Source organism: Onychostruthus taczanowskii, unplaced genomic scaffold (assembly GCF_017590055.1).
Source record: "Onychostruthus taczanowskii isolate IOZ18803 unplaced genomic scaffold, ASM1759005v1 scaffold30, whole genome shotgun sequence".
NCBI classification, from domain to species: domain Eukaryota; kingdom Metazoa; phylum Chordata; class Aves; order Passeriformes; family Passeridae; genus Onychostruthus; species Onychostruthus taczanowskii.
Genome location: NW_024500350.1, coordinates 2,243,820 through 2,271,769, shown reverse-complemented (window position 1 = coordinate 2,271,769; position 27,950 = coordinate 2,243,820). Strand labels below are relative to the sequence as shown.

At 41.0% G+C, this 27,950-nt stretch overlaps 1 protein-coding gene across 1 annotated transcript in view; it reads right to left on the bottom strand.

Moving 5' to 3' along the window:
• GRB2 (growth factor receptor bound protein 2) overlaps positions 1-27,950 on the bottom strand; it is a 48,577-nt gene that overhangs the window by 2,590 nt on the left and 18,037 nt on the right. Inside the window, exons 3-4 of the mRNA XM_041409030.1 lie at positions 6,138-6,235; positions 1,639-1,761 (exon numbers count right to left, since the gene is read on the bottom strand). Of these exons, the coding sequence (XP_041264964.1) occupies positions 1,639-1,761; positions 6,138-6,235 (221 nt within the window). The remainder of the gene's footprint in view (positions 1-1,638; positions 1,762-6,137; positions 6,236-27,950) is intronic.

Below are 27,950 nucleotides of genomic sequence, written 5' to 3'. Positions count from 1 at the left end.
CAAACCCCGAAGTGTTCAAAGATGATGCAGCACACACAAACCAGCAACTTCAATTCCGTGGTTTTTCCGACAAATGATGGCATTCAATTGAAGCTGCATTTCCAATGGTTTTACTCTGAATAAAGAGGAACTCTGGAGAGGTCCACTGGGATTTTCCAGATGAATGGCACATTGGTGATTTTACTTCAGCTTAAAACACTGGAAACAGAAGACAACTGTTCCCGTTCGGCATGCATGGCTCCTATACATCAGTGGGGAAAGCTAACACTGCCTTGAAACAACTCCTGGGTGCTGCCTCTGCTCTGGGTGCTTCCTCAACCTCTGAGCTTCTCACCATTCCAAATGCTACAGATCACTGTTTAGGAAAAGGACTTTCCTAAACCACAGACACAGGAAAAACCACCCAGCTGAGACATTACCACCAGATGGCAACACCAGGCTGAACAGACAGGCCCAGCTATGCCATTGTAACTTTCTGTTTCTTAAAGGAATGCACTTTCTGCAACTGAAGCTTCCATTCATATCTAATATTCCAGCCTGAATGACTCTATCCAAGACAGAAATATAAACATCTCTAAAATCAGTGGCTTTAATCCAGTTTGCTAGCATGACTCAGTGCTGCTGTACAGAAGGACAAAACTTTGGTTACAGACCAAAGATGACCAGAAAAACAGAAACAAATCTTGTTGAGACAGATCACTGACAGCCACAGGAAACAGAGCCAGCTGGAATTGCACATGAATAATAAAAATGTTGTAAGGATTCTAAAGAAAATCTTGTTTATTTATGTTAGAAAAGGGGAAGAAAATAATTAAAAAACCAAAAAAAGTCAAAATCAACTGCTGAGGACAGATTCCCTCCCATCCCCATCCTACATTAAATTACTTCACATACAATTTCAAGCTTCTAATCCTCTATTTCAGTGACTTCAGATCAGAGAACCACAGAATTGCTTGTGCTGGGAATCACCTAAGGACCACCTCATTCCAACCCTCCTCTCATGGGCAGGGATACCTTCCACTAGACCAGGTTGCTCCAAAGCCCTGTCCAACCTGTCATTTAACATTTCCAGGGATGGAACAGGCACAGCTTCTTTGGGAAACCTGTGCCACAGCCTCACCACCCTCACAGAGAAGACTTTCTTCCTAAGCCATGTGAAATATACTTGTAGAGTTCAAATGCACCTCTGGTTTCACAGCTCCATGTCCAGGCCTAGTCAATGGGAATATTACCAAAGCATGTGCCAAGCAGAGAAATCATACTTGCAAATGCACAGAGGGAAGATAAGGTAGTGGCTTGCACTGCAGAGGAGGAATGAAGGAGGATGGGAAGTTGTCCACATTGGGTGCTTTGTGACTGTAAGAGGGAGGAATGGGATCCACAAAGAGGCCACCAGACAGTGCCTGAGCCTGTGTGAGCCACATGCCACCAGGTCAGTCTTGTGGGCTCACTGCAAATCAGAGCAAAGATGTTTGTTCTATCAGAGAGGGAATAAATGTCACTAGAATAGGAATGCTACAGGGCATCTGTGAGATTATTCCTGCTCCTCAGTGTTGACAATCACCTGCCCTTTACTCACCAGTCCAAAGGAGCAGCAGATGCCTGATTAGCACACAACTGCTCCTGGGCATGACTTACTTGACTGAGAGGGAGAAGTCCCCAGGAGCACTCTCACTCTCCCTGATGAGGAAGGCACCATCGTGTCTCTGTTTGCCCAACATTTCTTCAGCCTTCGCTCGGGGAATCTTTCCAAAAAACCACCTGTGTGGGGAGGAAAAGAAAACAATAGGAAAAGTTAAGAATCTTAATCCATTCATGGAAGAGCCAGAAACACCACAGCTCCGGAAACAAGGTCTTGTCTACGCACTGCCCCATCCTGCACACGTGGAAAGTGCATTTTGTATCTAAATCAATTTCTGGTCTCTTTCGGATCAGGTGGTAAGACACATCTACTTCAGCAGAGAGAATCAGTATCTTCATCCAGCAGCTGTTTGCTCCTGCAGCCCAGAGTCCAATCTCTGAGCCCTACCAGAGTCCTGTGGTCCAAGACAAGTATCATCTGTCAGAAAGCTGAGGCAGGTGCCAGGACTGCAGTTACACACAGATCAAGCGAGAAAAGTTCCTTCAAGGTCTCTCTGCTCCACTGCAGAGGAGTGCTGAGCTAGGCATGGATTCTGTTCCAGAAAAGATGCTGATGACACTTGTTTCAGGAGCCTCTTTTCTTGCTTTCTCCCACAGGCAGGACAACCCAGCAGCTTTCACAGGAGAGTCACATGAAGGAGCAGCCTCATGCAAACCACATCCAAAATTCTCACCAGCCACAGGCTGACCATGACACCAAGGCTGAACCTACCTCAGGCCACTACATCGTCAGCACTGACCAATAGGCTGGTCACGGGATCCTTGCCCCCATTTACATTTACATTTCCAGACTAATCCAAGATTAAAGGCAAAGAAGGGATGAGTGGTAGGTCACATGGCATGAGAAAAGCAGAAGCATCTTCACAACTAAAAAGCAGAGCTTTCAGCTCTGAGGAACAGATCACACAGGACAGCAGCACTTATCACACCCACACCCACGCAGATGACTGACCGTAGAGGAAAGCATTTCATAACAAGAGCTCCACTCACACAGCCCACTGTCTGCAGTGAAGGTTTTGCTGCAGCAACAAGGCAGGAGTTGCAGAATCCTTCTTGAAACAGTCATTCTTAAGAGAAGCTGGAGCTCTCATGACGTCAAGAAGTCACCAGATCTATCTCTGTAAGGGGAAACTACCTCTAGAGCTGAAGAAGGGCTGACAATTACTTGGTTACCAAACACACTCCACTTGTTTCAAACTCTCGTTGTGTTTTTATCCCCTGGAATAAAAATTAAAAGCTTCCTCCCTCAACCATCCTATTCCCAGTGGTTAAGAATTTCATGGTATTTTGTACATTCTGGGTGGCTTAGCACCTGTGCTGCTTCTTGGTACCTGAGGTGAGGAGGTGGCAGAACACCATGGGAGACCTATCTGCCCCTCACTGCACACTGCTGCCCACAAAAATCAATCAAGAGAAACTATTAAGTGAAACTCCTTCAGAATTCAAAGGTAGTATTTAATTTCCTGGGCTTTTGGCACTACTGTCAGAGAGACGAAGAAGTCCTGAATTTTCTCTCTGCCAAATGCTGCTTGAAACAAGCTTTATATTAAGATTTTACATGTCTCACCATACTTTTTGTTTACAAAGTATCTTAATCCTGTTTAGTTCTCAAATAATTCTCAATTACTCATGTGACAGTTTCATCTTAAACACAAACAAAAAACAACTTCACCTTTCTCTATAAAGTAAGAAGGAAAGACTGAAAGAGCTTAACAGAATCCTTCCTGAAGCCTCCACAGTTCACCTGTTTTCCCCCTAAATTTTACTGAATCACTATAAAGTAGAAGTGTACCATTCTTTTAAATTAAATAACATTTCCAAAGTGACAATGGCAAGCTATGTTTTCTGCTAGCTGCTTCTAACACACTTCAAATAGACAGACTAAAAATCTTTCACAATTCTTAAGCTTCCTTGCAGTTTTGTAGCTTTACTACTACATTAGCCAGAATTAAATGAACAGAAAATCCCAGAGATGAAACAAAGTCATTCTGCAGGACTGCTGTCTACTTAAGAATACAGTGGTAAAGCAGAAGTGTTGTGCACATATGTTTGCTACAGAATGTCTGAAAAAATTAACAAAAACCACAGCATGTCAAAAATTACTTGCTGAGAACTAGGGCAAGTGACAACAACATTCCCACAACTTTTCTTCTGAAGGGTAAGGCTGATAAGGCTTGACTCCAACAAGCTCTGTAATGCAGGTGAAACACATCCTGTCAGCACTGCAGAACTGAAGCAGGCATTCCTGCTGATGCTGCACAGCCAGAGGGAGCTGCACTAATTGTACAGCACAGGTTCTCATCGCTTCCAGCCTCCCCTCAATCAGCACTTTGGCAATTCCTTCGGCTTCACTTCGCACAATCATTTCCCTTGGCCGAGCTCTTCCACAGAAATTACAATGCTGCAAAGTGAGACTTCAGCAATATCCCCAGGACAAGCTGATAACAAACACAGAGACCTGAGATAGCCTGGATCAGATTCATGGTGTGTTTCATGAACAGCAAAGTCTTCCCCTGCCCCCTTCAAGAGCAAGGTGCTGCTGTGCCTTCACAGCAACCTCCCTGCCCAGAGTTTCCTGTAGCTCTTCTCTGTCCTGCCTAGTTCTGCTCAGTCCTTGCTTCGTTAATTGAGGTGGTAATTCAGATTAACCCTTCAGGTTAATCCCTAGCTAAGTCTGGTAACTGAAAAGTGCCAGATTTTCCATTCATCTTCATTTGCTGGTAGTTACAAAGTGATCTGTAAGATTTGCAAAATACAAGTAAGGAGAAACACGACATTTGATACCAGCTGTGCAGTTGAAAGATTTAAATTTTGGATCCTAGGACAGGATTTAAAGCCATATTCAACTGCTTTCTTTCCAAAACCTCTTGAAAACAATTTTATGGTACTCTGAGTAAAGGAACATTCTCTTTCTCACTGCTCAGCTGCCTGCAGTTTGCTTTGTGTATGACCTGTGACTAGAGAGCTCTGCACTACAACTAAGCTGACATTATGCTATAAAAACTTCTGCATCATTTCCCAGGGTTGTTAAAATGCAGTAGTTAAGACTCCCAGCATTGCTGACACATGGCACTGCCTCCCATCCAGATGCCATCAGCAGTTTAAAACATCTTCAGATAAGATCAAATTAACTCTGCTTAAAAACCACTATCAAATTCGCCCACTTGCAGGCTCAAATATTGTTCATTCCCTTTTGATACAAAAAAAGGTGAAAAACTGACAGTTCTATTCCTCTAAAACAAAACACCATGGAGGATCACAGAATAAACTGATCAGCATAGGAGACATCACTGCAGGATAACTCAAATGCCTGGAAAATTGTTATGAGAAGATAAAAGCATCAAATCAATGCCAGAGACATTGCAATGTGTATTTGTGATCCCCAGTGGCCTGGTACAATCAGGGTAAACTAGACACATTACTACAGAAAACAAGGCTTTAAAAATTTTCAGAATTTTCTTGTGTGTCCTTGCTGCACTTCCCCCCTGGCTGCCCTAAAGTATGACACCTCTTCTTCCTTCTTGGGGCCAGGCCCTCAGAAGCTTCCTTCTGCTATTTCAAAAGGGCCCTTAGAAAAATAATTCTTGATTGCTTTTAACTGCAATATCTTCATTATAAAATGACAGTCAACACTTACATTAATCATCAGTTTTTGTGAGCAAATGAAACGCTACAGCTCCTTGTGAAACCCCTGATTACAGGTTTTGCTTCTCCCTCTTAAACCTCCCTTTTGAATCTGTTACCCAGAGTTGCTATTCTTGTTCAGGTGTTGCAGGATCTCAAAGGTTTGCAGAACCAAAATTTAGTAGAAGACAGCAGAAACACATGAAGTGACACAAGAAAATACCCAGTCACGAAATGTTACACTTTTCATATGCTGGGTTCATTACACCTAGGGGGAAAGGTTTGAAGCAGTTACTCAAACACAGCTCTTTGGAGCAGCAGTTCAAGGCAACAATACTTGTGTACAAGCACTTGAGGTCAGCCTGTTTTGTGAGGAAGGTGTTGGACCAGATGACTGTTACAGGTCCTGTCCAACCTTAACAATTCTGTGATTCTATACTCAGGATATAACAGACATACCCCAAGTTCAGCTCCAAATACCCTTAACCTTTTGCAGGGCTGTGATTGCAATGATTTTTACTCTTACCTGCTCAGTAGACAAGCACAGACACTTTTCCTGGGGCAGTGGTAGTGAAAACTCTCTACTAAATGGTTTTCTGCTGGTTTATGGCTGAAAACTCCAAGGCTGCTCTGTCTGACTCTAAAAACCAAAAGAGCAAGCACCAGAAAAGCCTCCCAAAACACCCTGCTATGCAGCTACTGTGAAAGGACTCAAAACAAACACTGCAGCCAGAGACACACAACTCACCAGCCATCCTTTATCTGCCCATACATTTGAGTAGATCAGGTAAAATTTAGCAGAAAACCATTGTTCTGTTTGTGAGAGTGCCCAGAGTAAGACCAAGAGAGCCCACCCCAAAAGCTCTACTTACGGATGGGGTTTCATTTCTATGTAGTTCTTGGGAATGAAGCCATCTTTTCCATTGAGTTCTGCCTTGTACCAATTCTGATCGCATTCTTCATTCAAAACCTGAAGGAAGGAAGCAAACTAAAATTAAGCCTGAGATACATTCAACATACAAGCAAGACTGATGAAGGTACCAGGTTAATTCTTCCCATTTGTATTGAGCAGTTTTTACATTAACAAAGTTAAACACATTCAAACAGCAAATGTAGATTAACAAAGTTCTTCCTTTTTGTTTTTGAAGGGGATACTTTTCTTGCTGTAATTTTAAATGTGAACAAAAGATCAGGAATCACAAGAAAGGAGCCACATAAAAAGGTAGTTTTAAAAAGCACAAATTGATATTTCAAAGCATACTTGTTTTATTTTTAATTGAATTTCTGTCAACTGGTACGGTGCAACAGGCAAGCCCGGTGCACTGACTGAAAGTGGCCCATCCAATACTGTATTATGTTCTGTAAATAAAACCATGCTATTGTTTGAAACCTCTCCTCAAGATGATTTTGTGATGGTCAACACAAAAAAGTGCCTCAAGTCACAGAAGTATCACATGATTAGCATTGCCTCAATGCAGGAAGATGAGGAAATGCAAAGAGAAAGAAACATGAATGCTGATCCAGAGATCACATACTACACAGAGAGAGTTATGGTGAAGATATCCAACAAACCCTCAAACTGACTCTTTTGCTATGCCATTATGTTTCTTTATTTCAAGGGTGGTGAGAGGAAATTAAAAAAAAAAGAAAAAGAGAAAGTAAAAGCAGACTTGCAAAAATCTGCAAGTGCATGTTTCATTCTTACAGTTGACAGGAATGCATCAGAAAATTAAACTCCAAAGATCACTGCTTGCTACCTTTCAAAACTGTGACACACCAACACCCTAAATCTGCCTCACTGCTGACCGCTATGTATGACAGAGAAAAACCTCAAAACCTGCTGAAATGAAACGTGGCAAAGGAAAAAGAGCAAAATGTGAGTCTCCCCAGTCAATTACAGGGGGTAATAGTTACCTGGCTGTTCCTTCACTCCCAAGGGAAGAGGCTGATGGGATGTACATTCCCTGGGTGCCAGCACTTCCACTGGGGAACTAGCACAGCAGCAGGGCCACATCTACAGAATTTAGGTGAGCAAAGATACCCATCTTTAAGGCCCATTTCTGGATATTTTCAGCTGAAAAGGCTTTAGCACTTAGAAGATACCAAGTAATTACATGTGGATGAAACATTCAAGCTGTCTTTTGTGCAGTTACTACTTTGGGCTTCCATGCATTCATGTACAAGCACTGCTCCAGCATGCACAGCAGAGCTCAGTCTTTTAGCTGGCACAATCTGAGCACAGGTCATGGGCAGTTCAAGCCTGGCTCTGTTACAGGCTCTGAGGTAAGAGCTCACACATGAGGGCTGCCCTGGATCAGCTGATGTCTGCTGGACTGCCTTGGAGCTGCAGGACAGCAACCTGGGCAGGGACTGATTCCTCAACATGAAATACAGGGAGAGACATCAGCAGGAGCTCTGGCATACTGAACAGGGACAGAGATCAAAAATAGCTATGTAAAAAAGTGAATTGCACAGAGACCAGGGAGGGCATGAGCTGAAGCCCAGATCTGTAACTCAGTCATGTAAAGATTTCAGCACATAGCTTTCAAAAAATCAGTAATTTGAGGCTGTTCTGTACCTCAAGCTGACTTCACTAGAGTCCTGTACAGTAAAACACAACTCAAACACAGCATATTGTAATAGGATTTCTAATAAACTAAATCTTACACAATGGTGTGCATTCCTTTATCAGAGCTATCTCCCACGAGCTTTGATAAAACTCATGCTACAGAGTAATTTCATCACCATCAGAGAGCAGTTAAGGGATCTGGCAGTCTGTTCTTTTTCCAGAAAGAATGGGTAAATTGTAGTTTCACCTGAAGGACAGTGCCACAGTTTTGGGGGTTTGGCAGTAGGTATTAAAAAGTTATCTGAAATTCTAACGCCCAAATGTAAATTATTTTAATGAGTTTTATCCTGCTCTGAAGATATGTTAATAGATTTGGAGGAGCCAAATCACATCGGGCTTGGGGTACTCATTAATGCCTGGCCTGAAGCCAAACGCCAGCGAGGGAGCAGTGCTGAGGGATGCATGAAAGCTTTGTGACCAGAATAAAAGATAGCTGATTAAAGGCAGGGTAAGGGAACTGCCTACATATCTGCACGTCCAACCTGTGCAAGGTTCTTCTGCTGTAGTGACGAGCCCTCCACAGCTCCCCCTGAACGGCTGTGTTTGCTCCCAAGACCTTTTCGTGCCTCACACCCCCAGGCTGAGCTATCTTCGCCAGTAGTCCTTTCTAGGATCACTTTAACGAGCTGTCACAGCTCCATTCACACGCTGGCAGGCAGCCAGGGATCCATGCCCTGGGTTACAGACCGGAGAGCTCCACACAGACACTCACCCTGTAAACACCCCTGGCTTCCCCTTTCTGGCTCTTCCAGAGAGAACAGAACACACTGTTTGCTTTCCAAAGCTCCACGTTCCCGTGTCATTTCAGCGGGAGTCATCTCCACAACACAGATCTACAAAACCATTTCTTCTGACAGGGTCAGACACCCCTGTGTCCAATGCCTGGCCAAGCAGAACTGACTTGTACTGAAGTGCCTTAAATTCAGGACAACTTTGCAGTCACATGCTCAAAGCTGGAATTCTGGCAGTTCCTATGAAGTTATGGAGCTATTATCATGAAAACTGTAGAATAGTTCTGTAAAATCTCAGCTTTCAAAGAAAATTATGCCATTAACATCCTTTAGAGAAATGTAACTAAAAAAAAAAGTCAGAAACACACATAGGAATCTTGTGCATTGATGTCTCTGTCTTTGATGTTTACATCTGACATTGCTCTCTTATTTTAAACCATAAATCCGCTGAAATGAAAGCACTGACTTTAAGTAATTAAACCATTTAACTGCAAAATGTTTTATGAAAAACACCCAGTAAATCCATCTATTCTATATCTCCAAGTGACTTCCAGATAATAAATCATATTAAAATTTATCATCTGGATATTAAAACACAGTGCTATGACTCTAAGAAAAATAATTATTCTTAACTGAATTACAGTAAGATTTCCTTGGACTTACCAAAGCTACAAAATTTAATTTAAGTACCATTGCATCACTAGATTTTGCTTTGAATAATTTGACAAGTACAAAACAAAACCACAAATAAATTAAGTAACAAAATGAAACTTTAAAAGATTCACTGCTCCAAACTGGACAGCCTTCAACATCTGCAAAAAATCTGAAACACTTTTTTAGCTCAACTGTTCAAAACTGCTGCTCTCTGGGTAGGTCAAAACCTAAAGCGTTCCTCTGCATCCAATCCCATGGGTGCCATAGATGCAACCAGGTCCATGCCAGAGTGACTCTTCTTTTCACACTGGGGCATCTGTGCCTGAGAGAAGAAGGAGGAAGGATATTTTTATCCCCTCCATTTGAAGCCATGCTGCCATGTGATGTCCTCAGCCCGCAGTCAGCCCTGTTTTACAGTAAGAGTGGCTCAACTGCGCCCGGCAGTTTCCCAGTTTGATGACAGCTCTTAGCAACAAAAGCCCATCTGTTCCCATGGAAATGGGGAAGAGGCACCGCAGAAGAGTTGCAACAAAGCAGTTCCCAAATTTCAGCTAGAACAGTTCACACACAACCATCCCCAGGCATGTTCAATTCCATACCTAGAAAGTATTTCCAAGCACACCCTTGGGAATTGTACATCAGCCTCAAAGCTCTCAAAACCAAACCACTGTCAGGAACACACAGGCACTAAACTGGAACATGACAAGCAAATCTGGCTCAGCTCTCAAGCTGACACCCACATGCAACATGAAACTAAATATAATGCCTTGAATATTACGTGCTGTGAATTCAGCCAAATTAATCAGCATGCTTTGGTTTTGGAGAGACAACCCCCAAAAAAATGTATTCAGAGAGGGCTCTGAGTTTTGGCTGAAATTCCTCTTTTCCCTGAACTCCAAGGTTTTGGGACTCTTACTATGCTAACTAAAACAGAAAGTGTAACAACTGCTGCAGTAGCACCTGTTATTGCCAATGCAGTTTTTCTCCTCCACAAAGTCACACTGACAATGCTACAAAGAAAACAAAGCGGTACATTAAAAACATTTCCAAAGTCTAAAAAAATCCAAGGAAAGCACTCACAACACTCAAACTAGGACAGGAATTAAAATTTATTAAGTGAATAAATGTTTCAAAGGGAGCACTTCTGCAATTGAACTTCTAAGCCTGGAAATTACTTGTCCAGGATGGAACAGCCCCTGGCAGCAGGGTTCTCACCCTCAGAGAGGTTGTTAAAGCAGAGGTCTTTAACACTGTTTTTCATTTCAGAGAAAAATGGCTCCTTTTCTGCTGTGAGAGTTACAAACTAGATATAAACCAGCAAGTAAAAACTGCATCAAGGGAAACTGTCTGGATTCAACAAAGCAAGTTCACCACAGCCCAATGCAAAACATTTTTGTTCTCTGTGTAATAAATGGATAGTGTGATGGTGGCTCTCACAGATGTTGAATGTAAGAAGTTCTGTTAAGAGCTGGTTCTTATATAGAAGTTGTGTAATGTTGAAAGCTGATCTCTGACCATCAGAAGGGTTTAAGCACAAAGGACTGCACAGACTGGGGACAAAGGAGGAGCTGGGTCTGAAGAGTGACATCTGCACAAGTGTGGGGAGGGTTGGCTTCCCAGGGGTTAGCTTACCAACAGCATGTATTGGGGCTGGCACACCCACAGCATGCACTGGGGTTGGCTTACCAAGCCTATTTTTAAAAAGTGAGGTGTGGTTTCTCACATCTGCAAATTTATTGTAAAAGGCACAACAGGGCATTCAAATTCATTTCTTCAGGATTTTGCAAAGACAACCCAAGACATGGCCAGGTCACCTGCAGCTCCTGTCTCATCTTGTGTTGAACAAATGAATCCTCCTGCCTGTGGCTGTGTGTTACCAAGGTGTCTGTGAGGCAGGAATGGCATCCTAAGGAAACCTGGGGAAATCTGCCCATCAAAATGACACTGTGACTCAGACTAGGGCAAAGCAGTTTTTCTTTTCTTTATTTACTCATCACATAGAGAACAGTTAATTTTAACTGCAAACTTTCAATACATAAAGATACACTGGACAATTAGGGTGACTCAAGAACACGTAACTGCTGAAATATTTTAGGCTTTTCCTTAAATTCAATTTATCATGATAACACATAGGAAATGCAAAATATCCACATTTTTCAGAACAAAGCCTACAGTATCACGTTTGGACATCCTTTAAGCCTGTGAATATTTGCTCTCTTGGTAGATATAAAAAGCTGTGGAAATGCTTAACAACCATTGAGCAAATATTAACAAAAACAGCCAGAGAAAGATTGTTCCTTAAATTGCACTCAACTACCAAGTAGTATAACATAATACCTAAATAATGGATGTAGATTGCTCCATAATGCAGTAATGTGTTATGGATACAGGTTTTTATTCTCACTCTCCCCAATTCCCATTATCACTATAGAAACACTTCTTCCACCCACAGCTTTTTAAAGGCACAAGAAGAACACAAACTCAAAGTAATTTAGAAAATCTGTCCACCACAATGAAGTCCAGGGGTCTTGCTCCCCCATGCCTCAGTGGTGCTTTTGTCAGAAGCCATATCTGAAGTGACACTGCTGCTTCAACACACACAGACTTTGCACATGCACACCCCACAGCCTTTTATCACAACAGCCAAGCAGCTGGAAGCAGAGTCCAGAAGAGGAAATTTTGAATCTTTTCAAAGCAGAAGGCTGGTGTCTGGGTTACCAGCTGCTGTCTTTAGTTTCTCTGCAAAGAAATTATGTCTAAGTTATTTCCATTCATCTTGAAGGAACCTGGAAATTCCTCTAAAGTAAAATACATTACAAAGTTGAGACAATAAACCACAATAAAGTCACAGGACAAGGCCATTCTAGGATCTAAGCTTCCCTTTTCAAACCCTTAATAATACTGCCCTCCATATCTGCTGCAGATCTACTCAGCACTGGAGGTTTGTGCAATATAAACACTTCCAGATAAATTCAGAATTACCCTAAACTTCTCAAAGGGTTAATGGGGAGAAATAACTGGGTAAGATTACAGGAAATGATGTTATTTTTAACTGCATGAGATAAAGACAAGTTGTTACTACAACTCTATGTAATATTTCACCAGGTCAAACTCAAATCCATAAGAGTACTGACCAAAGTCATCAACAAATCCACAGTGGCACTGGCTGGCAAGCACAGTAAGATCTGTTATAACAAAGAAAATTCCAAAGAGAGGACTGGAGCAAGGAATTAGCACTCAACCTTTTACAAAACTACCTTCTATATTATTTTGTAGGTAACACAAGAATACTTGAAACAACGTTATGTTAGCTGAAGCACAGCCAAGTCTAGCCACAAGGACAGAACTCAGCACAGACTAACTCACCCTGCCTCCCAGGCCTTGCCAGTCTGGTACTACCATGTCCCCTCTGGCAAAAGTCTTCAACTGTGAAGAGTTTCTTTATTAAGGATAATAGGAAAAAGAGAAGTAAAAAAATCAATTTATACAACAATTCTCTTTCCCTATGGCTCACCTTTTTGACACCTTTTTTCATGTGGCACAAAGATGGGAGAAAAAACCTCAGTATTTTAAAGTACACTGCAGTGAGCTCCAAAATGTCTAATGGATACCCTGGAAGGAGTCAATTAAGTTCAAGAAACTTTGCTACAGGTCTTGCATTCTTTCTGTGTAGGAAGCTTCCACTAGCACAAACACATGGAGGTAAAATTATAATAAATGTGCCAGCTCTGCCTCTGCTCTTGTGGTGGATAGAGAGATGTCAGCCTCAGTGACTACAGAATTCCCTTCAAATTAGTCCTCCCACTACTACAAAGATTAAGCTGTAGATACCACAAACAACCTGTTTTCAAAAAGGTTGATGGAAAATCTCCCTAACAGAAAGCATGGCAGCCTGAAGCAAAAAATCAGTATTAGTGATTTTACAACTGAAATAAAAATAGCTTTACAGAGCTTGAAGTAGCTACAGCTCACATTCTAATTAGGCTTTCCACATCTCAAAGACCCCCAAGGGTTTCCAAAACAGCAGGGACTCAGAAATGAGATTCATTTTACGTTCAGTAACTTTTATGGTACTTAAATAAACACTAATTCTGACAAACTTCATAATGTAAGGACTACTTCAACAATTGATGCTGCAAGGAATGCACAGTCTCGCTCCAGTGCCTGATCAAAATGGAGTGCAAACCAGTAAAAAGCTTGTTAGACAGCCTGAGCTCCACAGCTTGGGCCAAATATGTGGAGGGCAGAATGCTTCACAAGAGCAGTTTCTTAAAAAGAGGAAGGGGAGTGTTGTTTTTCCCCAAAAGACCAAGGGTTAGTTTACAGTGACTAAAGACCAGGACCAGCCACCTTTTATAACAAGCTGTAGCACTCAGGATGTTATCACGGAAACAGAAGACAAAACATCCTTCCTTAATCTCAAATCCAATCCAGAGACCAAATTTGGAAGCCCTGAAGAGCACAACATTTGGTCAGTTTTCTGTTGTGCAGTGTGGATTAATTCACTCAGGTATTACTAGGGATGGGCATTTGCTTGTGAGTGAGTTATTCACTGAGGTTTTATTTAGCATTGCTTAATTTAGGATTAAACAGGGTCCCAGCAAAACCACCTTTGGTGAAGCACATACTGAAGAACAGGTCATGTGCTGAAGCCTAGAGAGCTCTATGCAATCCTCCCTCTTTTTTCCTGAGGAAAGAAAACAGCCCTGAATTCTGAGTACAAACCTGGTCTATCTGGGAAAGGTTCAAAATCCAAAACCAGACTCCAAAACAACCCAAGTGCATATATGCACATGTCTACATAAAGAACTGAACACACATTGCCTAAATAAACCCTCAATTTTGAAAAGAAAAATTTTGAAAGAAGTCTTTTTACCTACAGGTCAGAGTAAGGTCTCCTGGTTTCTATTCCTATATCTGCTGCAAACACTAGTGCTATAAATTCCAGGCCATCTTACAAGGGCTGTTTCAAACTGCAACTTCAAGTTTAGCAACATGGACACCAAGCATAAAACACATCTGTTATCATGTGCTCTGGACTATTTATCCAAGTACAGCCAACTACAACCTTTCAGTCCTTCAATGAAATTGTGAAGCTTTTGTAAGAACTCTTGGCATAAACTCTGAGGGATGAAGGTTGAAAGTCACTAGCAGAATAAAAAGAGCTAATAAACATTCCAATGAGAGTGTTTCAGAATTGTTTTTGAGCTTAACAGAGAAACAGCAGAAGTATCAGCAGTGGGTTTGTGGCAGTTTGCAAAGCATACCCAAATTATACATTTCTCACTTTCTGCACTTCTCTCATTGTGCTGGCTCCATTTTAAGGCAGGACTTGATAGTGTGTCTCAAAAACTGAAAAAGGTAAAGAACAACAAGCAATCATAGCATGTGTTTGTCGTTTTAGAGCTTTACAATACACATGAAGCTGGTCACTACAGTGAAATTGAAAATACCCTGGGGAAATACAAATGCCTGACAGCCCATAGGTCGGTCATTCACAGCTTGCAAAATCCATTCTGTAACCTGCTTTGCATAACAGTTTTACTTGAATATCCTAAGCAGTTCCTACTTCTATCTGCAAGTGTCCTACTTGGTCCTGCTACCTCCCACTAAAATGCACCGCTGGAGAATGTATTTCTCACCATCTCAGGAGGAAGCAGAGCTCCTGTCTGGCTGTCCCACAGTTGCCTTTGAACACACCACAGTCAAAGACCAAAACATTCAGTGGAGGACAAGGGAAGGTTTGCACGAAGCACAGGATAGCTCACCACTAACAACGAGCCCCTTGATCACCTCATGCTTGATAACCCAAACCTCTACAGATAGAAGATTCTTGAAATTTCTCCGTCAAGAATGAAAGATAAAAAAAGCTGAAATTAGGACAGTTGGCCTTTCTGTTCTAAATAAAAGGTGTGTACCATTACCTCTGCTATACTTTGCTGATCAAGAAACCACCAAACCCAACACTCCACTCCAGTACTTTCACTCTTAATTACTGCTTTCCCTAGCAGAGAAACTCAACAATTTACACATCACTTTTAACCAGATAGGAATAGTTATTTGTGGACTGACATCCAGAAACTGCTTCATGTAGGACATTCTCCATTACAACCATTCTAATGCTTGTACACAACAGAGGGGCTGTGATGTACATAAGTAACAGCAGGTAAAGTCCAACAGGATGTGTTAAGGGAGACAAACTAATTATGAACACTTGGCATCCTGTAAAAATACCACACTACATAAGGCACTTCAAACCCAGCTGGGTGGGAGGAATGATGATTATTAGTGGGACAACCTGTACTTAATCTTTGATCAGAAATTTAGGGTATGTGACCAGAGGGCAGTTTTGCAGCAGGCCTGTGGACATCAAACTACAGTGCTCCCCAGCCACAGCCTTACATGCACCGAGTGGAAGAATTACTTTGCATGGTGGGCAGGTATTACAGCCCTGTCTGTACAGATGAGCATGAGCTGACATCACTGTGATTTCAACCAATTTTCCACTGTAATGTTTGGGGTATTTTCAGAGGAACTGATACCAAGTGAGTTACCCCCTGTCCTGCATTGGTGCAGTTGATTATTTCTGCCTACAACTCTGACAGTGCTTTGATGATCCTTGTTGAACATCCTGTTTTCACATTTCTTCAAACCATCGTGACAGGAGGTGTCACCTAAATGAGGTCACTCTGCTTGTAAAACAGACTGACAATGACAAGGGACACAGCCCAAGGAGCGTTGGGACCATGCCCTCAGGCACCTGCAGTGACTCTTGGAGTTGTCCCATGCAGGGTCAAGAGCTGGACTCGATCCTTGTGGGTCCCTTGCAACTCAGGATATTCTATGATTCTGTGACAACCAGGATTGATAACCCAGGATGCATTGGTAAGTCTGAGTGACTAACAACATGATGTATTCAGAAAACCTGGAAAAAGTTAAAAGAAAAAACATGCATGCCTTGCACTGATCACCAGACAATCTGGTGAGGAGCAAGCCACGTACCATCGCTGCCTACTACAAAGCAAAAATGAAGGAAAAAATGTAAAGGTTGTCCAAAACCCAACTACTTTTCCGTGGGAAGTACAATTAGAAACATTATTTGCTGCATTTTAAAACACACTAAGAAAAGGTACAACCCCATAAAGGCCTTAAAAAAAAAAAAAAACTTACATGAGTTCAAAGTACCAACTTTCAGTTTTTGTGTCTAAAGGAAGCAAATTAACTTGAGCTGCAGCTGCTCAGTTTTTTTCCAGTGAAAAGGCTATTGCAAATACACGAGCAAAGGGTCCAACGTGTTTCCCAGGATCAAAACAGGCAGATTTCTGCTATTAATGACAGTAATGTAAGTGAGGAAGGGAAAAAACCAGGCAGATTTCTGCTATTAATGACAGTAATGTAAGTGAGGAAGGGGGGGATGGTAAAAAAGGTTTTCAGCACAATTGGCATACATTTGCAAGACAGATAACCTTTAAATTTTTTTTCTCTGTATGCATGGTTCTGTTTAAACTATTTTATTATAGTACTCAGTACACTTTCATTTTACACTGCAGACAAGTTAACAGAGCAATAAAAACCTCAACTTTGCTTCATCGGGTTTTAAAATGTAAAAGCTTTAGGATTCTAACAGCATATATTCTTATTCAATATTGATTGCTTAATATATTTTAGCATTTTAAATTTTACAGAATGTAAAATAGTCTTACTTGGCTCTTTGTCAGAAAGATTCTAGGAATGATATTTGACAAGTAATTATCTACAGGACAAAGTTTCCTAGGTTAATTAGACCTGATAGGACAAATTGAAAAATGTATTTGAAAAAACTATGCAACACTGTAGTCATTATACGACTGAACTTTTGTGCATCTCTTATTGATGGTCCTCAAAATCCACAGTTAAGTCATGCACAAAAACTTATTCCACTAAACACAGAGCTATAAGCCAAATCTAGTTGATTTAAGCCATTATTCAGGAATAAAGGTAACTGCAGGCATCTCTCTACACAGTCAGCAATCAAACTATTAATACTGATACTGCACACATCTTGAACTTGGAATGAACAATCTTACTTAGGAATTCATACTTCTGAGCAGGAATTGCTACCAGGCACAAACTCAGAGGCCACACTCTCAGTTTGGGGTGGCTCCAAGTTTGGCAGCAGCTCTGTGAGCGGGTTTATGCAATGGCAGCACCCTCCCACCTGTGCTCCCCAGGCACCTGCCTAGTTCCCCACACTGGAGAACTGATGTGCAGAAGAGTTTAGGGAGGTGCTGCATTTCTCACCTCCTTACTTGGCTCCACAAAAAGTGCAAAGCAGAGCTCTGGGAGCAAAGCAACAGAGGAGACAGGAAGGAAAGGAATAGGGCAGGACTGCTGGAGTGGGCACTGCCATGACGTAAACACCCTTGGTTCCAGTTTCAAAATACAGAAAAGGCTTCTCCAAAATTCTTGCAGCAATCCATCTCGAAATGTTCACATGCAAGAACAGTTCCACTTGCTGGAAGATTTAAACACAGCAGATTAGGGGAAGAAAGGGACAAGAGCTTAAGAAGGAGCACGTGGGTAATCCTGCTCTGGGGCAACAAAAATTCAGAACTCACTGACTGCAAGTGGGAGGAAGAGAATTGGGGAAGCAGGAGCGAGTGACTCAGCTGAGACCTCGATGTATTTGTGTTTTCTGATGAGAGGCTTATTTGCAAAAGTGTTACGACTGTTTTTTTCCAACTGTATACAAGCTGGGACCTTTAATGGATAAAGATGGAAAGGAGAGTCAGGTCAGCCATACCTTCATGTCAGCCAGCCAGGTCAAGCTAATGGATCCTGGCAAGACACATCTAAAGATTTCTGCAGCGTAGACATAAAAAGCTCAGACTTCACGCATCAAACAGCTCTAAAGTTCAGGGACACACAAGAAATGCTGGTGGGCTCATCCATCAAGTCTCTTTTTGTGCTCTGTACTGTCAACAATGACAGCTGCTGGTCCTTCTGACAAGTTTAATTCTTTACAGGTTACATCACCCAGGTGCAGAGCAAAAGTCAAACCTTCCATCCTACCACACATTGCAAAACTGCACATAGGAGAAATCAGGGCTTTATGGTGTTGGAAATTACATGTGCACAAACCTCACACCTTTTAGACACAGGAGTGCTAACTGCAATAACCTCTCTGCAGCAACTGAACAATCACAATTTGACAATCAGGATTTTCTAATTTCTTTCACACCTAAGACACATATGGACTTTTCTGCCTGTCCCCAGGGCATACTCTGCAATTTGCATTGGAAAGTACAGAGGAAGGGAAAGCCCAGGTTTCACTACCCTGAGACAGCTGTCTCAAATGTCACCACCACCCAGGCCAGACCCCAGCTGCAAAGGCTCATCACTGGCCAATGAAGCTCAAGTTGCCATTTCCTCTTAGCACCAAAAAGGTTTTACAGCCTCAATGATCTAAGAATAATATTATCACCATGTATTTGAACTGCATTTTCCCCAATTTCAAAATACATCCTGACCTCCCCATTCGTGCATTTCAATCTCCATCCTACTCAGAAGAGTGAAATAAAGGGTGTTGAAATCTCATTTTAAGGTGAAAAATGAAAATTACTTTTAAAAGGACCACACACCATTTTTTGAACAATTGCTGCAAAGTGCCAAAAGATCCAAGTGCCAAGAGATCCTAGACAGGGTCTGAAAACCCCTCCATGAACTACTGTCAGTCTGTGCAAAGAAGCCTCTTGAAATACATACCTATAAAATACATATGTTTCAATACAATATCTTTAAAGATAATAAATATATAATTAAATTTATAAAAATACATTTTCCTATTGTTGTTAAGATGGCCAACAGCAGTTGCACCTCCACCTTTGGAAAAGAATAATTTAGCTGTGGCCAGGCTTATTGATGGAAAACAAAATGATATAAATGCTTGTGGGATGGAAGGACAAAGATCTTTATTAAGCAGACTTCACACACAAAATGGAAAAGAATAACTAGTGATCATTACACCAGAAAATAGTATTTCAAGTAATCTAGAAAGCCTCATTACTTTTCTACTGTGTTACGAAAAATCATCATTCAATCAATCTCCAGGCTATATGAGGCATTCAGATGCAAGGCTTACTGTAGCTGCCTTACACCAAGAGACACCACAAATTAAAGATTTGCCTCATCAATCCAGGGCTTCAACAACTCTGTTTGCTAGAATTTTGTGCAGGAGTCTTACGGATGTTGTTTACAGAGCCAGCCCCTGCCTCAAAGGGACTGCAATATACGCTCTGCTTTGCCAAGAACCAAGTTCAGGGAGAGAAGAAGAAAAGCTTTGTGTTTGTCACGGGAAGGGTTCACAGGGCTTACTTGAATTATCCTCCCCTTACAACAGAGGAGATATGATTCATATCAAGTGTCAAAGTACAGAATTCTCAACATCTTTATTTTTCCTTCCACCCCTGACAGCTCCTTGCTGAAGTTATTACCGGGGGAGTGTCACAGCAACAGCTCTTACCTCACCATCTATTCCCCTTTCCTCCTCCACTACCCCAAATGGAACAGGCTTGCTATCGCTGAGCCAGCTCATGCAATTCTTTATTCTTTGCAATTTCCTACCTCTCATTTGAAAAAACAAATACTTTACTGTTATCTAAAAATATATTAAAACATTGCCAGCAACCCAGCACTTGAAGCAAAACAACCATCACCACCCAGTGTGAATGCACAATGGAAGGAGCATTTTTGGTAAGGCAAGTTTTTAAAGAGTTCTTGAGAACTGAAAGAAAAATACCTCAAGTTACAAAAAGAAAGGGCTGCTTTCCAATCGTGAGACTTGCCCAAATGCACAGCCCCAGAGCAGGGATGGAGACTGCCATCCACATCGGCTTGGGGTGGCTGATCCAACTTGCATGGGAGTGCACCCAGCACAACTACTTTATATCAAATTAAAACAACTTTACAAAAAAAGTAAACTCCCACACAAGTCCAAAAAACCAAACCAAAACAAAAAAAGCCACTGAATGCAAAAATCCCAAAACACAAAACCACAACAAAATCAAACCTAAACCCTCGTCCACTTCACAGTGCAATTCTAGGAACGTCTGTGCTACCACAATACGAGTGACACTCAACACAGAGTGTCCTGTCTGTAAAGCTCAGACATGTCCCCAAGACACAACTCCACAAGTAGAGTTCGTGACAGAGCAAAGTTCAGCTTCTCCCTGTATTTTCTTCCCTCTAGCCATTCATTCTCACCTCTTACTCTCTCCATCCCCATGCTATGCTGGCCCAAGTGTTTGAGGAGTAAGTCAAGACCAGAGTTTGTGACAGAGCAAAGTTAGCTTCTCCCTGTATTTTCTTCCCTCCAGCCATTCACTCTCACCTCTTACTCTCTCCATCCCTATGCTATGCTGGCCCAAGTGTTTGAGGAGTAAGTCAAGACAGGACAGAGCAAAACAAACAAACAAACATACATCATTTTCAAGGGCTCAATTTTTTCTAACTTGCTCAGTCCCAGTGAAGTTCTGTTATTTGGGTGAATTCTGTTTCCACAGAGCACAGGAATTACCACTAGAGGAGAAGCTCAAGTGGTCCCTGCACTGCACAAAACAATAAGGCTTGATTAGAGTCAGACACTCCAAGCAGTTGGGAGTTCCAGGCAGCAACTTCAGTTATGTTCCAGCACTGCAGATTCTCCCAAAACCTGGTGTAACAATAAACACCACTGTACAGAAAGGCACTGTTTAGATGACCTATAAAAATAACAGACCAAACACAGGAGGACAAGAAACTTGTTTCTTCCTATCCCAGCCTCAAAGCACTATTACATCTTTTCTGCTTTTTCCAAATGTAGCTTCAGAATGGGAACTGGAAAATACGCTCCATGTTCAAAGATGACCAGTAGAATACTCAGAGCAATACTCAACTGCTTTTAAAAGAATTCCAGCACTATCTAATCTAGAACTCCATCAGTGGAGTACAATAAAATCTCAATTATCCTATGAATCCATTCAAACAAGAGTTACAATAAAATACCAATCCTTTAAAGACAGAGAATCACAATTACTTTTTACCTCCCACCACCAGTAGCTGTCCTTTTTTCTTTTCATTTCCAGACCTAAAGAAGCAATACCCCTTGTTTCATAAGTGATGCCCAAAACTGTGTAGAGAGCACAGAGCTCCCTTCCCAGGTTTCAGACGAAGAGCTCTTGTAATCTTCAAAGTCCACCTGACAATGTTTGTTCAGTAAAACATGTTAGTCCAGTGCAGAAGTCTCCTCTGTCACAAACTACAGAGTTAACCCTTTACAGTCAGTTAAATTGAATTACTTGCCAGTAACCACAGTAAAGCTCAGATAAGGAAAAAACAGGGAATTTCATGCTCCATTTGAGTGGTTCCTTCTGCATTTTAACTACCCAGATACATACTTCCCAGAATTTTGCATTGACTTCTATATTCTTATAAGAAGATGAGGAGACATTCCATGAAGTGTTATATTTTGGTGTGTCAAACACTGAGACAAAACTCTGGAAAATCCCATTTTGTTTCAGAAAAGCTAGTGAATAAAATAATTCTGACCTATCAGGAACTAAGAATTTCCCAATCTTCTGAACTGTAATATTCACTACTAATTTGCTGTCATATGTGAATGATGATCCTTCAAAAAACCTTTGGACAAAAAAACCCAAAGAAAAAAGACCAACAAACCCAACCAAAAAAACCCCTCCCAAACAACAAACCATCACCACCAAAGTGTATGACTCCAAGCAGCAAAGTCTTTGAGTGCTTTACTATTTCAGGATAAAATAGAAAGTTTGCAGAACACACCTCAACCACCTTTTTTCACTACATTTTTTGCAGCTGTTGAAGAAAGGGTTAAAGCCAGGACATTTTCAAATCTAGAGATTAAATGTAATGAGATCAGAATAATAAGATTATGATAATCTGCCTCACACACATAGCTAGGATCAGCCCTAATCTCTTCATTTTGAGACAGATGGAAAAAGCATGAAATCAGAGATAACAGGAGGCCAATTTCCTAGAATCAGGGCTTTGCAAGGTTCGCCGTAGCTGTAAGTCGATATTTTGCTAGATTTGTACCTATTTAACCAATTCTAACAGAACATACTGGAAGGGAGAACCAGGCATCTCTAAATCCATACTACATAAACAGTAAGTAATACATCAGTGTCATTTTAATGTGTTGCAGAATATTACAGACTCATTTACTGAGACTGCAGCCAGTACCATTCCCAGATGCTTTAACTGGGAATGCAGCGAGTAAAGAGCAAACCATTTGAAAGACAAAGATCTTAAAACTGCGCATGACCAGAGCTGCTCATTGATTTTTCCTATGGGGTGGATATACACGAAGTAGCAATTTGCATCTGTGACCAGTCTGACAGAAAGCAGTCACAGGAAGGGACAGTTTTAACCTTGCTTTAAGACAGAGTATTAGAGATGCAGCATGGAACCATCCCTTAACTCTTCTTTCTATATCTTCAGGATATGAATATTGGCATATGAATATTGGGGAGGAATGAAATAGCCTCAAATATACAAGAGAGTGGTTATGGTGGCTACTGTCCTCCTACCTCGGTGGAGGCTGGCCAAGAATCAACAATAGGGAAGCTTAAGAAAAAAAATTCGAAAGAAAAAAAAAGAAAACAAATGAAAAGCATGCTGGATTTTAGCACTAAATAGGCTCAGGATGATGCCTTAGGATTAAGTAATACTGTTAAGGGAAACAGAGGTAGAGCAAGAAACCATCCAAAGAATTAAAAACAGGCTGGTAGCTGTAAGATAAATGGAAAATTGTTTTTCAAACAGCTAACAGCTCCTAACTTTTTCCTGGAGAAAACACAGCCCCATGCTGCAGGACAGTAAAAGCCTCAGTCTCTCTAAATCAGATCCTGCAACACAACACCTCTGAGGTTCGATGTGACGATTTAGCAGCACTTCAAGACAGTTATGCAAGGACCTGAGAAAGGGGAAAAAAAAGAAGTGCCACAAGATCCAATCTCTTACTGAGCAGGTTCACCTGTCAGTTCAGACTAATTACTCCATAAGTCTCAGAGTACAGTTCCCGAGGATCTGCTCTTGGCCAATGATTTTAAAACATGTCTTAATTCAGCCCACAAAAAGCCTGCTCACACTCTCACAGCCTCGTGATTTTGTATTGTATTATACAGACACAGCCACAATTAGGAATTTGGTCGGTCTCCACACAAAGCTCTTTACTGGCTCAGCCCTGTTTGTACACATGCAGAATTTGCTGTCCCACCTCTATCTATTCATTAAAGATTTTAAATGTAACTCTCCTTTGTGGGGAAGATGTGCAGATCTTCCAAAAGCACTTATCACCCATTTCATTTTGGGATGGCTGCCTGGGGAAATCCAGCAGGGGAGACCCCATCCTGTCAGTTCTGAAGGGCTACACCAACAATCCTTCCCCACAAAAAGAACAGCAGCGCCAATAGTGTAATTTGACCATCCTGGCAGAAATGAATTTTTGCCATCAGGACCTTAATCCAACTGCATGTAATCAAACCCTGGCTTAAAACAAGACACTTTCATAACTAGATTAGAAATTCACTTATAAAGCAGCACTGACTAAAATAAAGAGAAATTAATGAAGCTTACCTTTCCCTGTACAAATCAAGGCAGTTTCAGTGCATAGAGCCAACAACATTCTGGCTCACTGTGACATGAGAGCTCTGTTTTCTACAATATAATAAACACTGTTTAAGGCATTTAAACCACTAATTTACCACTGAGGAACTGCATTGATACTTATCAGAGATTTGTCACCTGCAGAGGGATGATTTTAATCAGTTCATTTTTTGATTATGTTTATTTAATGTTTTTATTGACTAGCAACGTCTTGAACTGAAGAGGAAAGGGACAGGTATTTAGTCTGGCTAATCTTCAGAGTGACAATATTTAATAGAAAAGGGAACTCTCCTCGTTTTCCTGTAACTGCACAGTTGTTCCCACTTCCTTGCTGCTAGCGGGACATGCACACACAAGAGGAAGACACTGCAAATGGTTTCTGATCCGAATGTTGAACACGTCTGACTCATTCCTGTCCTGTTTGCATAATGCAAAGCACCCCAAGAGCCTGCAAACCCGAGTGTGGCAGATCACACCACACTGGGGGCACTTTGCACCACTGCCTCTAGAACACTAAACTCACAAACACTTCACAGGATTCTCCAATCTCACCAAACAAAACCGAACACGGAGAAAAGAGATTAAGCTTTAGTGTACAGCATTACAGGAACACGAGTGATTTCCCTGCTCATGTAACACCGAATGCGGGAGAAAGAAAGGATAATAAAGAGGCCATTCAATGCAAAAAGATTTTTAGGGGACTTGCTTTGAAAGGTTTGAGAGGGCACATTTCCCTGCACCTGTTTCAATGGATGGGTGCAGGCCATCAGTCACACTTCAAAAGACACCCAACAAAAAAAACTCACCCTGGTTGGTTTAAAAACAACAACAAAAACCCAATCAGGATTATGCTAGTGTTGCACTAATAACCTGAAGTTCAAAGACACTTCAAACAGCCCATTGTTACATGCTGTTCAAGCCACCTCGGGAGGTTGTTAAGAGATGCAACTCCGGTCATTTCCACCTGGCCAGGTTCTACTAGGAGAAAAAAAAAATTCAAATAACAAACGTACTGAAAGATCTTTGTTCACCAAAGCCATGATTAACACTGAATTCAAACTTCTGGGCCTGTAAGAAGCAAACCTTACTGTCAAAAAAACCCAGTCACCAAGGCAAACACACTAAATATAATACATATTAAAAAAACATACAGGAAAAATGGATTTTAGTGAATTTTGCAGTTAACTAACCTTTCTGAAAACATATTTAGTCACAACTTTGCTTCACAGGTTGTTCTGAGCAATTATTCTAACAGTTTTGACAGCCAATAGAACCAAACTGCACCAACTACTTATGCTCAGTGATCTTTCCAAATCTACAGTTTCCCAAACAACTGGTTTAACTTATAAATCCTTCATTGCTTTTCCAGCTTTCCATAGGTCTCTGATCATGAGGCATACAACCTGTATGTCAATATTCTTAACATTGTATCTTAAATAATTTGATGACGAAGACTTGGGCAATCCACTTATCCACCATCAATCCCATCTTTTACAGGAGTGCCAATATTCCAGCCTCTCCAGCACAAAGCTTCCTCAGTGCTTTCCCAGGGACTCGTGCCTTCAGCATACGCAAACCTCAATAGGGCAAACACACAAATTCTCTAAAAACAGAGTGGGGTTGGTGTACCAGTGTCTCATGTTGATCTTCAATCCATGATAACTTTCAGAAGAAATGTATGATTGTTTGCAGACTGCTACAGGATAATGAACTACTGTATCCCAGAAATCTTTTAATGACATTTAAGTTTAGCCTATTTTTGGGTCACAACAGGCCTGAGTCAAAAAAGTTATAATTCATTCCAACCTTAATCCATTTTTCTTTCTTCTCCAAACTCATCATTAAAGGAAGGTTCGTTAGTGGAGAACCAATAGGATACAGAATTAAAACACCCACAATTCTCTACTCATAAGACTGGAATAACAAATTCTGGGGTCACAGTGGGCTCAATTTAACCATAAAAAGATCAGCAATTTCAGGCCAAACAGGAAAGCTTAGCCTTTTTTTCAAGGAGAAAAGAAAAACACCCTCCCACCCGAGCCTGTAAAAACACACACTCCTCAGGAGACTGAGAAAAGAACATGCTTTGATAACTGCTGATGGAGAGAGGAGCTGGAGAGAAGGCCACCTGAACCACAGACATGGAATCAGATGGCAAAGGATAAGATCATTCCTTTAAAACAACAAAAGCTATCAGAACTAAATGGCATTTGTCTAAGCCCAAAAAGAAGCACCAGATGTCACTTTGAATAGACATCAATAATCTCCTCTTTTGGAAAGGAGGAGGAAAGATGACACTGTACAGCAAGGATCACACGTGTGCCATAGCTGCTGATGGTCTGTGACATCCACTCACACCAAAACACTGCTCCTAAGCTGACTTCAGCTGGGAAAGTACAAGGCCCAAGGACTCCAAAGCAACTTTAATTTTCATTCTACCTCAGAAAAAGTCCAAATTCACAGCTGTGGGGGCTTACTGAAAGTAAACTGCTCAATTACACACTGGAAGGGAGGGGAGAGGGGAAAATGAGAAGAATAAAAAAAAAAAAAAAAGAGGGGTCAACATCTGCACATCAAAGTAATGCTTAAAAAATCCCCTTGTGTAGTAAAGTTCCTCTTTCACTTCAGGACTAATAAAATAGCATTTGTTCATGTCCAATTCTCCCATAAAAGGAAAATAAAGCATTTAAATGCCATTTACTCACACAAAGTTAGAGTAGCACTTTGTATCATGAACAGACTGAGACTACACTAGGTCTCTTGTAGCTCACTATCCCATGGACTGGGCTAGAAACACAGTCCAGAGTTACCCAGGGTCAGAGGAATAATTTTTTTTAAATTTAAAAAGAAACACTACTTATATTATCTCAGAAGAACAGAAAATATGAAAGTGATAAATGCTGCCTTTTTTTTTTTAATATAACATACTATTAGAAACACCAGCTATATTGACAATTAAAAAAGTATAGATGCAAACGACAGTGAGTTTTTCACTTCCATAGTTCAAGTGAAATGAATGTCTTGGTAGAAGAAGAAGAAGAAAAAATAAAAAAAAAAAAAAAAAAGAGGGGTCAACATCTGCACATCAAAGTAATGCTTAAAAAATCCCCTTGTGTAGTAAAGTTCCTCTTTCACTTCAGAACTAATAAAATAGTATTTGTTCATGTCCAATTCTCCCATAAAAGGAAAATAAAGCATTTAAATGCCATTTACTCACACAAAGTTAGAGTAGAACTTTGTATCATGAACAGACTGAGACTACACTAGGTCTCTTGTAGCTCACTATCCCATGGACTGGGCTAGAAACACAGTCCAGAGTTACCCAGGGTCAGAAAGAAAACCAGTATCCTAATAGAGGAATAATTTTTTTAAATTTAAAAAGAAACACGACTTATATTATCTCAGAAGAACAGAAAATATGAAAGTGATAAATGCTGCCTTTTTTTTTTAATATAACATACTATTAGAAACACCAGCTATATTGACAATTAAGTCTATTGCTGCTCTCTTGGCTTGTGGGCAAAAACAAAAAAAATCCAAGAGTCTCCTTACATGAATAATGCAGAAATGCAGATATGAAATGCCAAAAGCAGTAATTTGCTCCAAAATTTAAAAGTCAAGACAGCTGAGGCACAAAATTCTTTATGGAAAAGATCAGAGATAACTAAAACCATCTCCTAATTAGTGTCTCAAATTAGAAGAATTGTTCCAGGTCAAGAACAAATTAGAAGAAGAGTAGAACTCGTGATGGCTCCGTTGCAATAACCTGGGAGGGATATCACAATGCAGGTCACTGACACCTGAGGGTGTATTATTTGACCACAGACTAATTTTAAGCTTCCAAGTACATTATAGAAGCACAGTATCTCTGTTGTAAGTCACAATAAAAGCTAAAGCATTAAATCTCTCCCTTACTGGGAGATTCAATGCCTTGGCCACAAAAAAACTCCCCCTAGGGCCCTGACAAGGGGTCAATCATTCCTACACAACAAAATGGGATTTTCAAACCACGC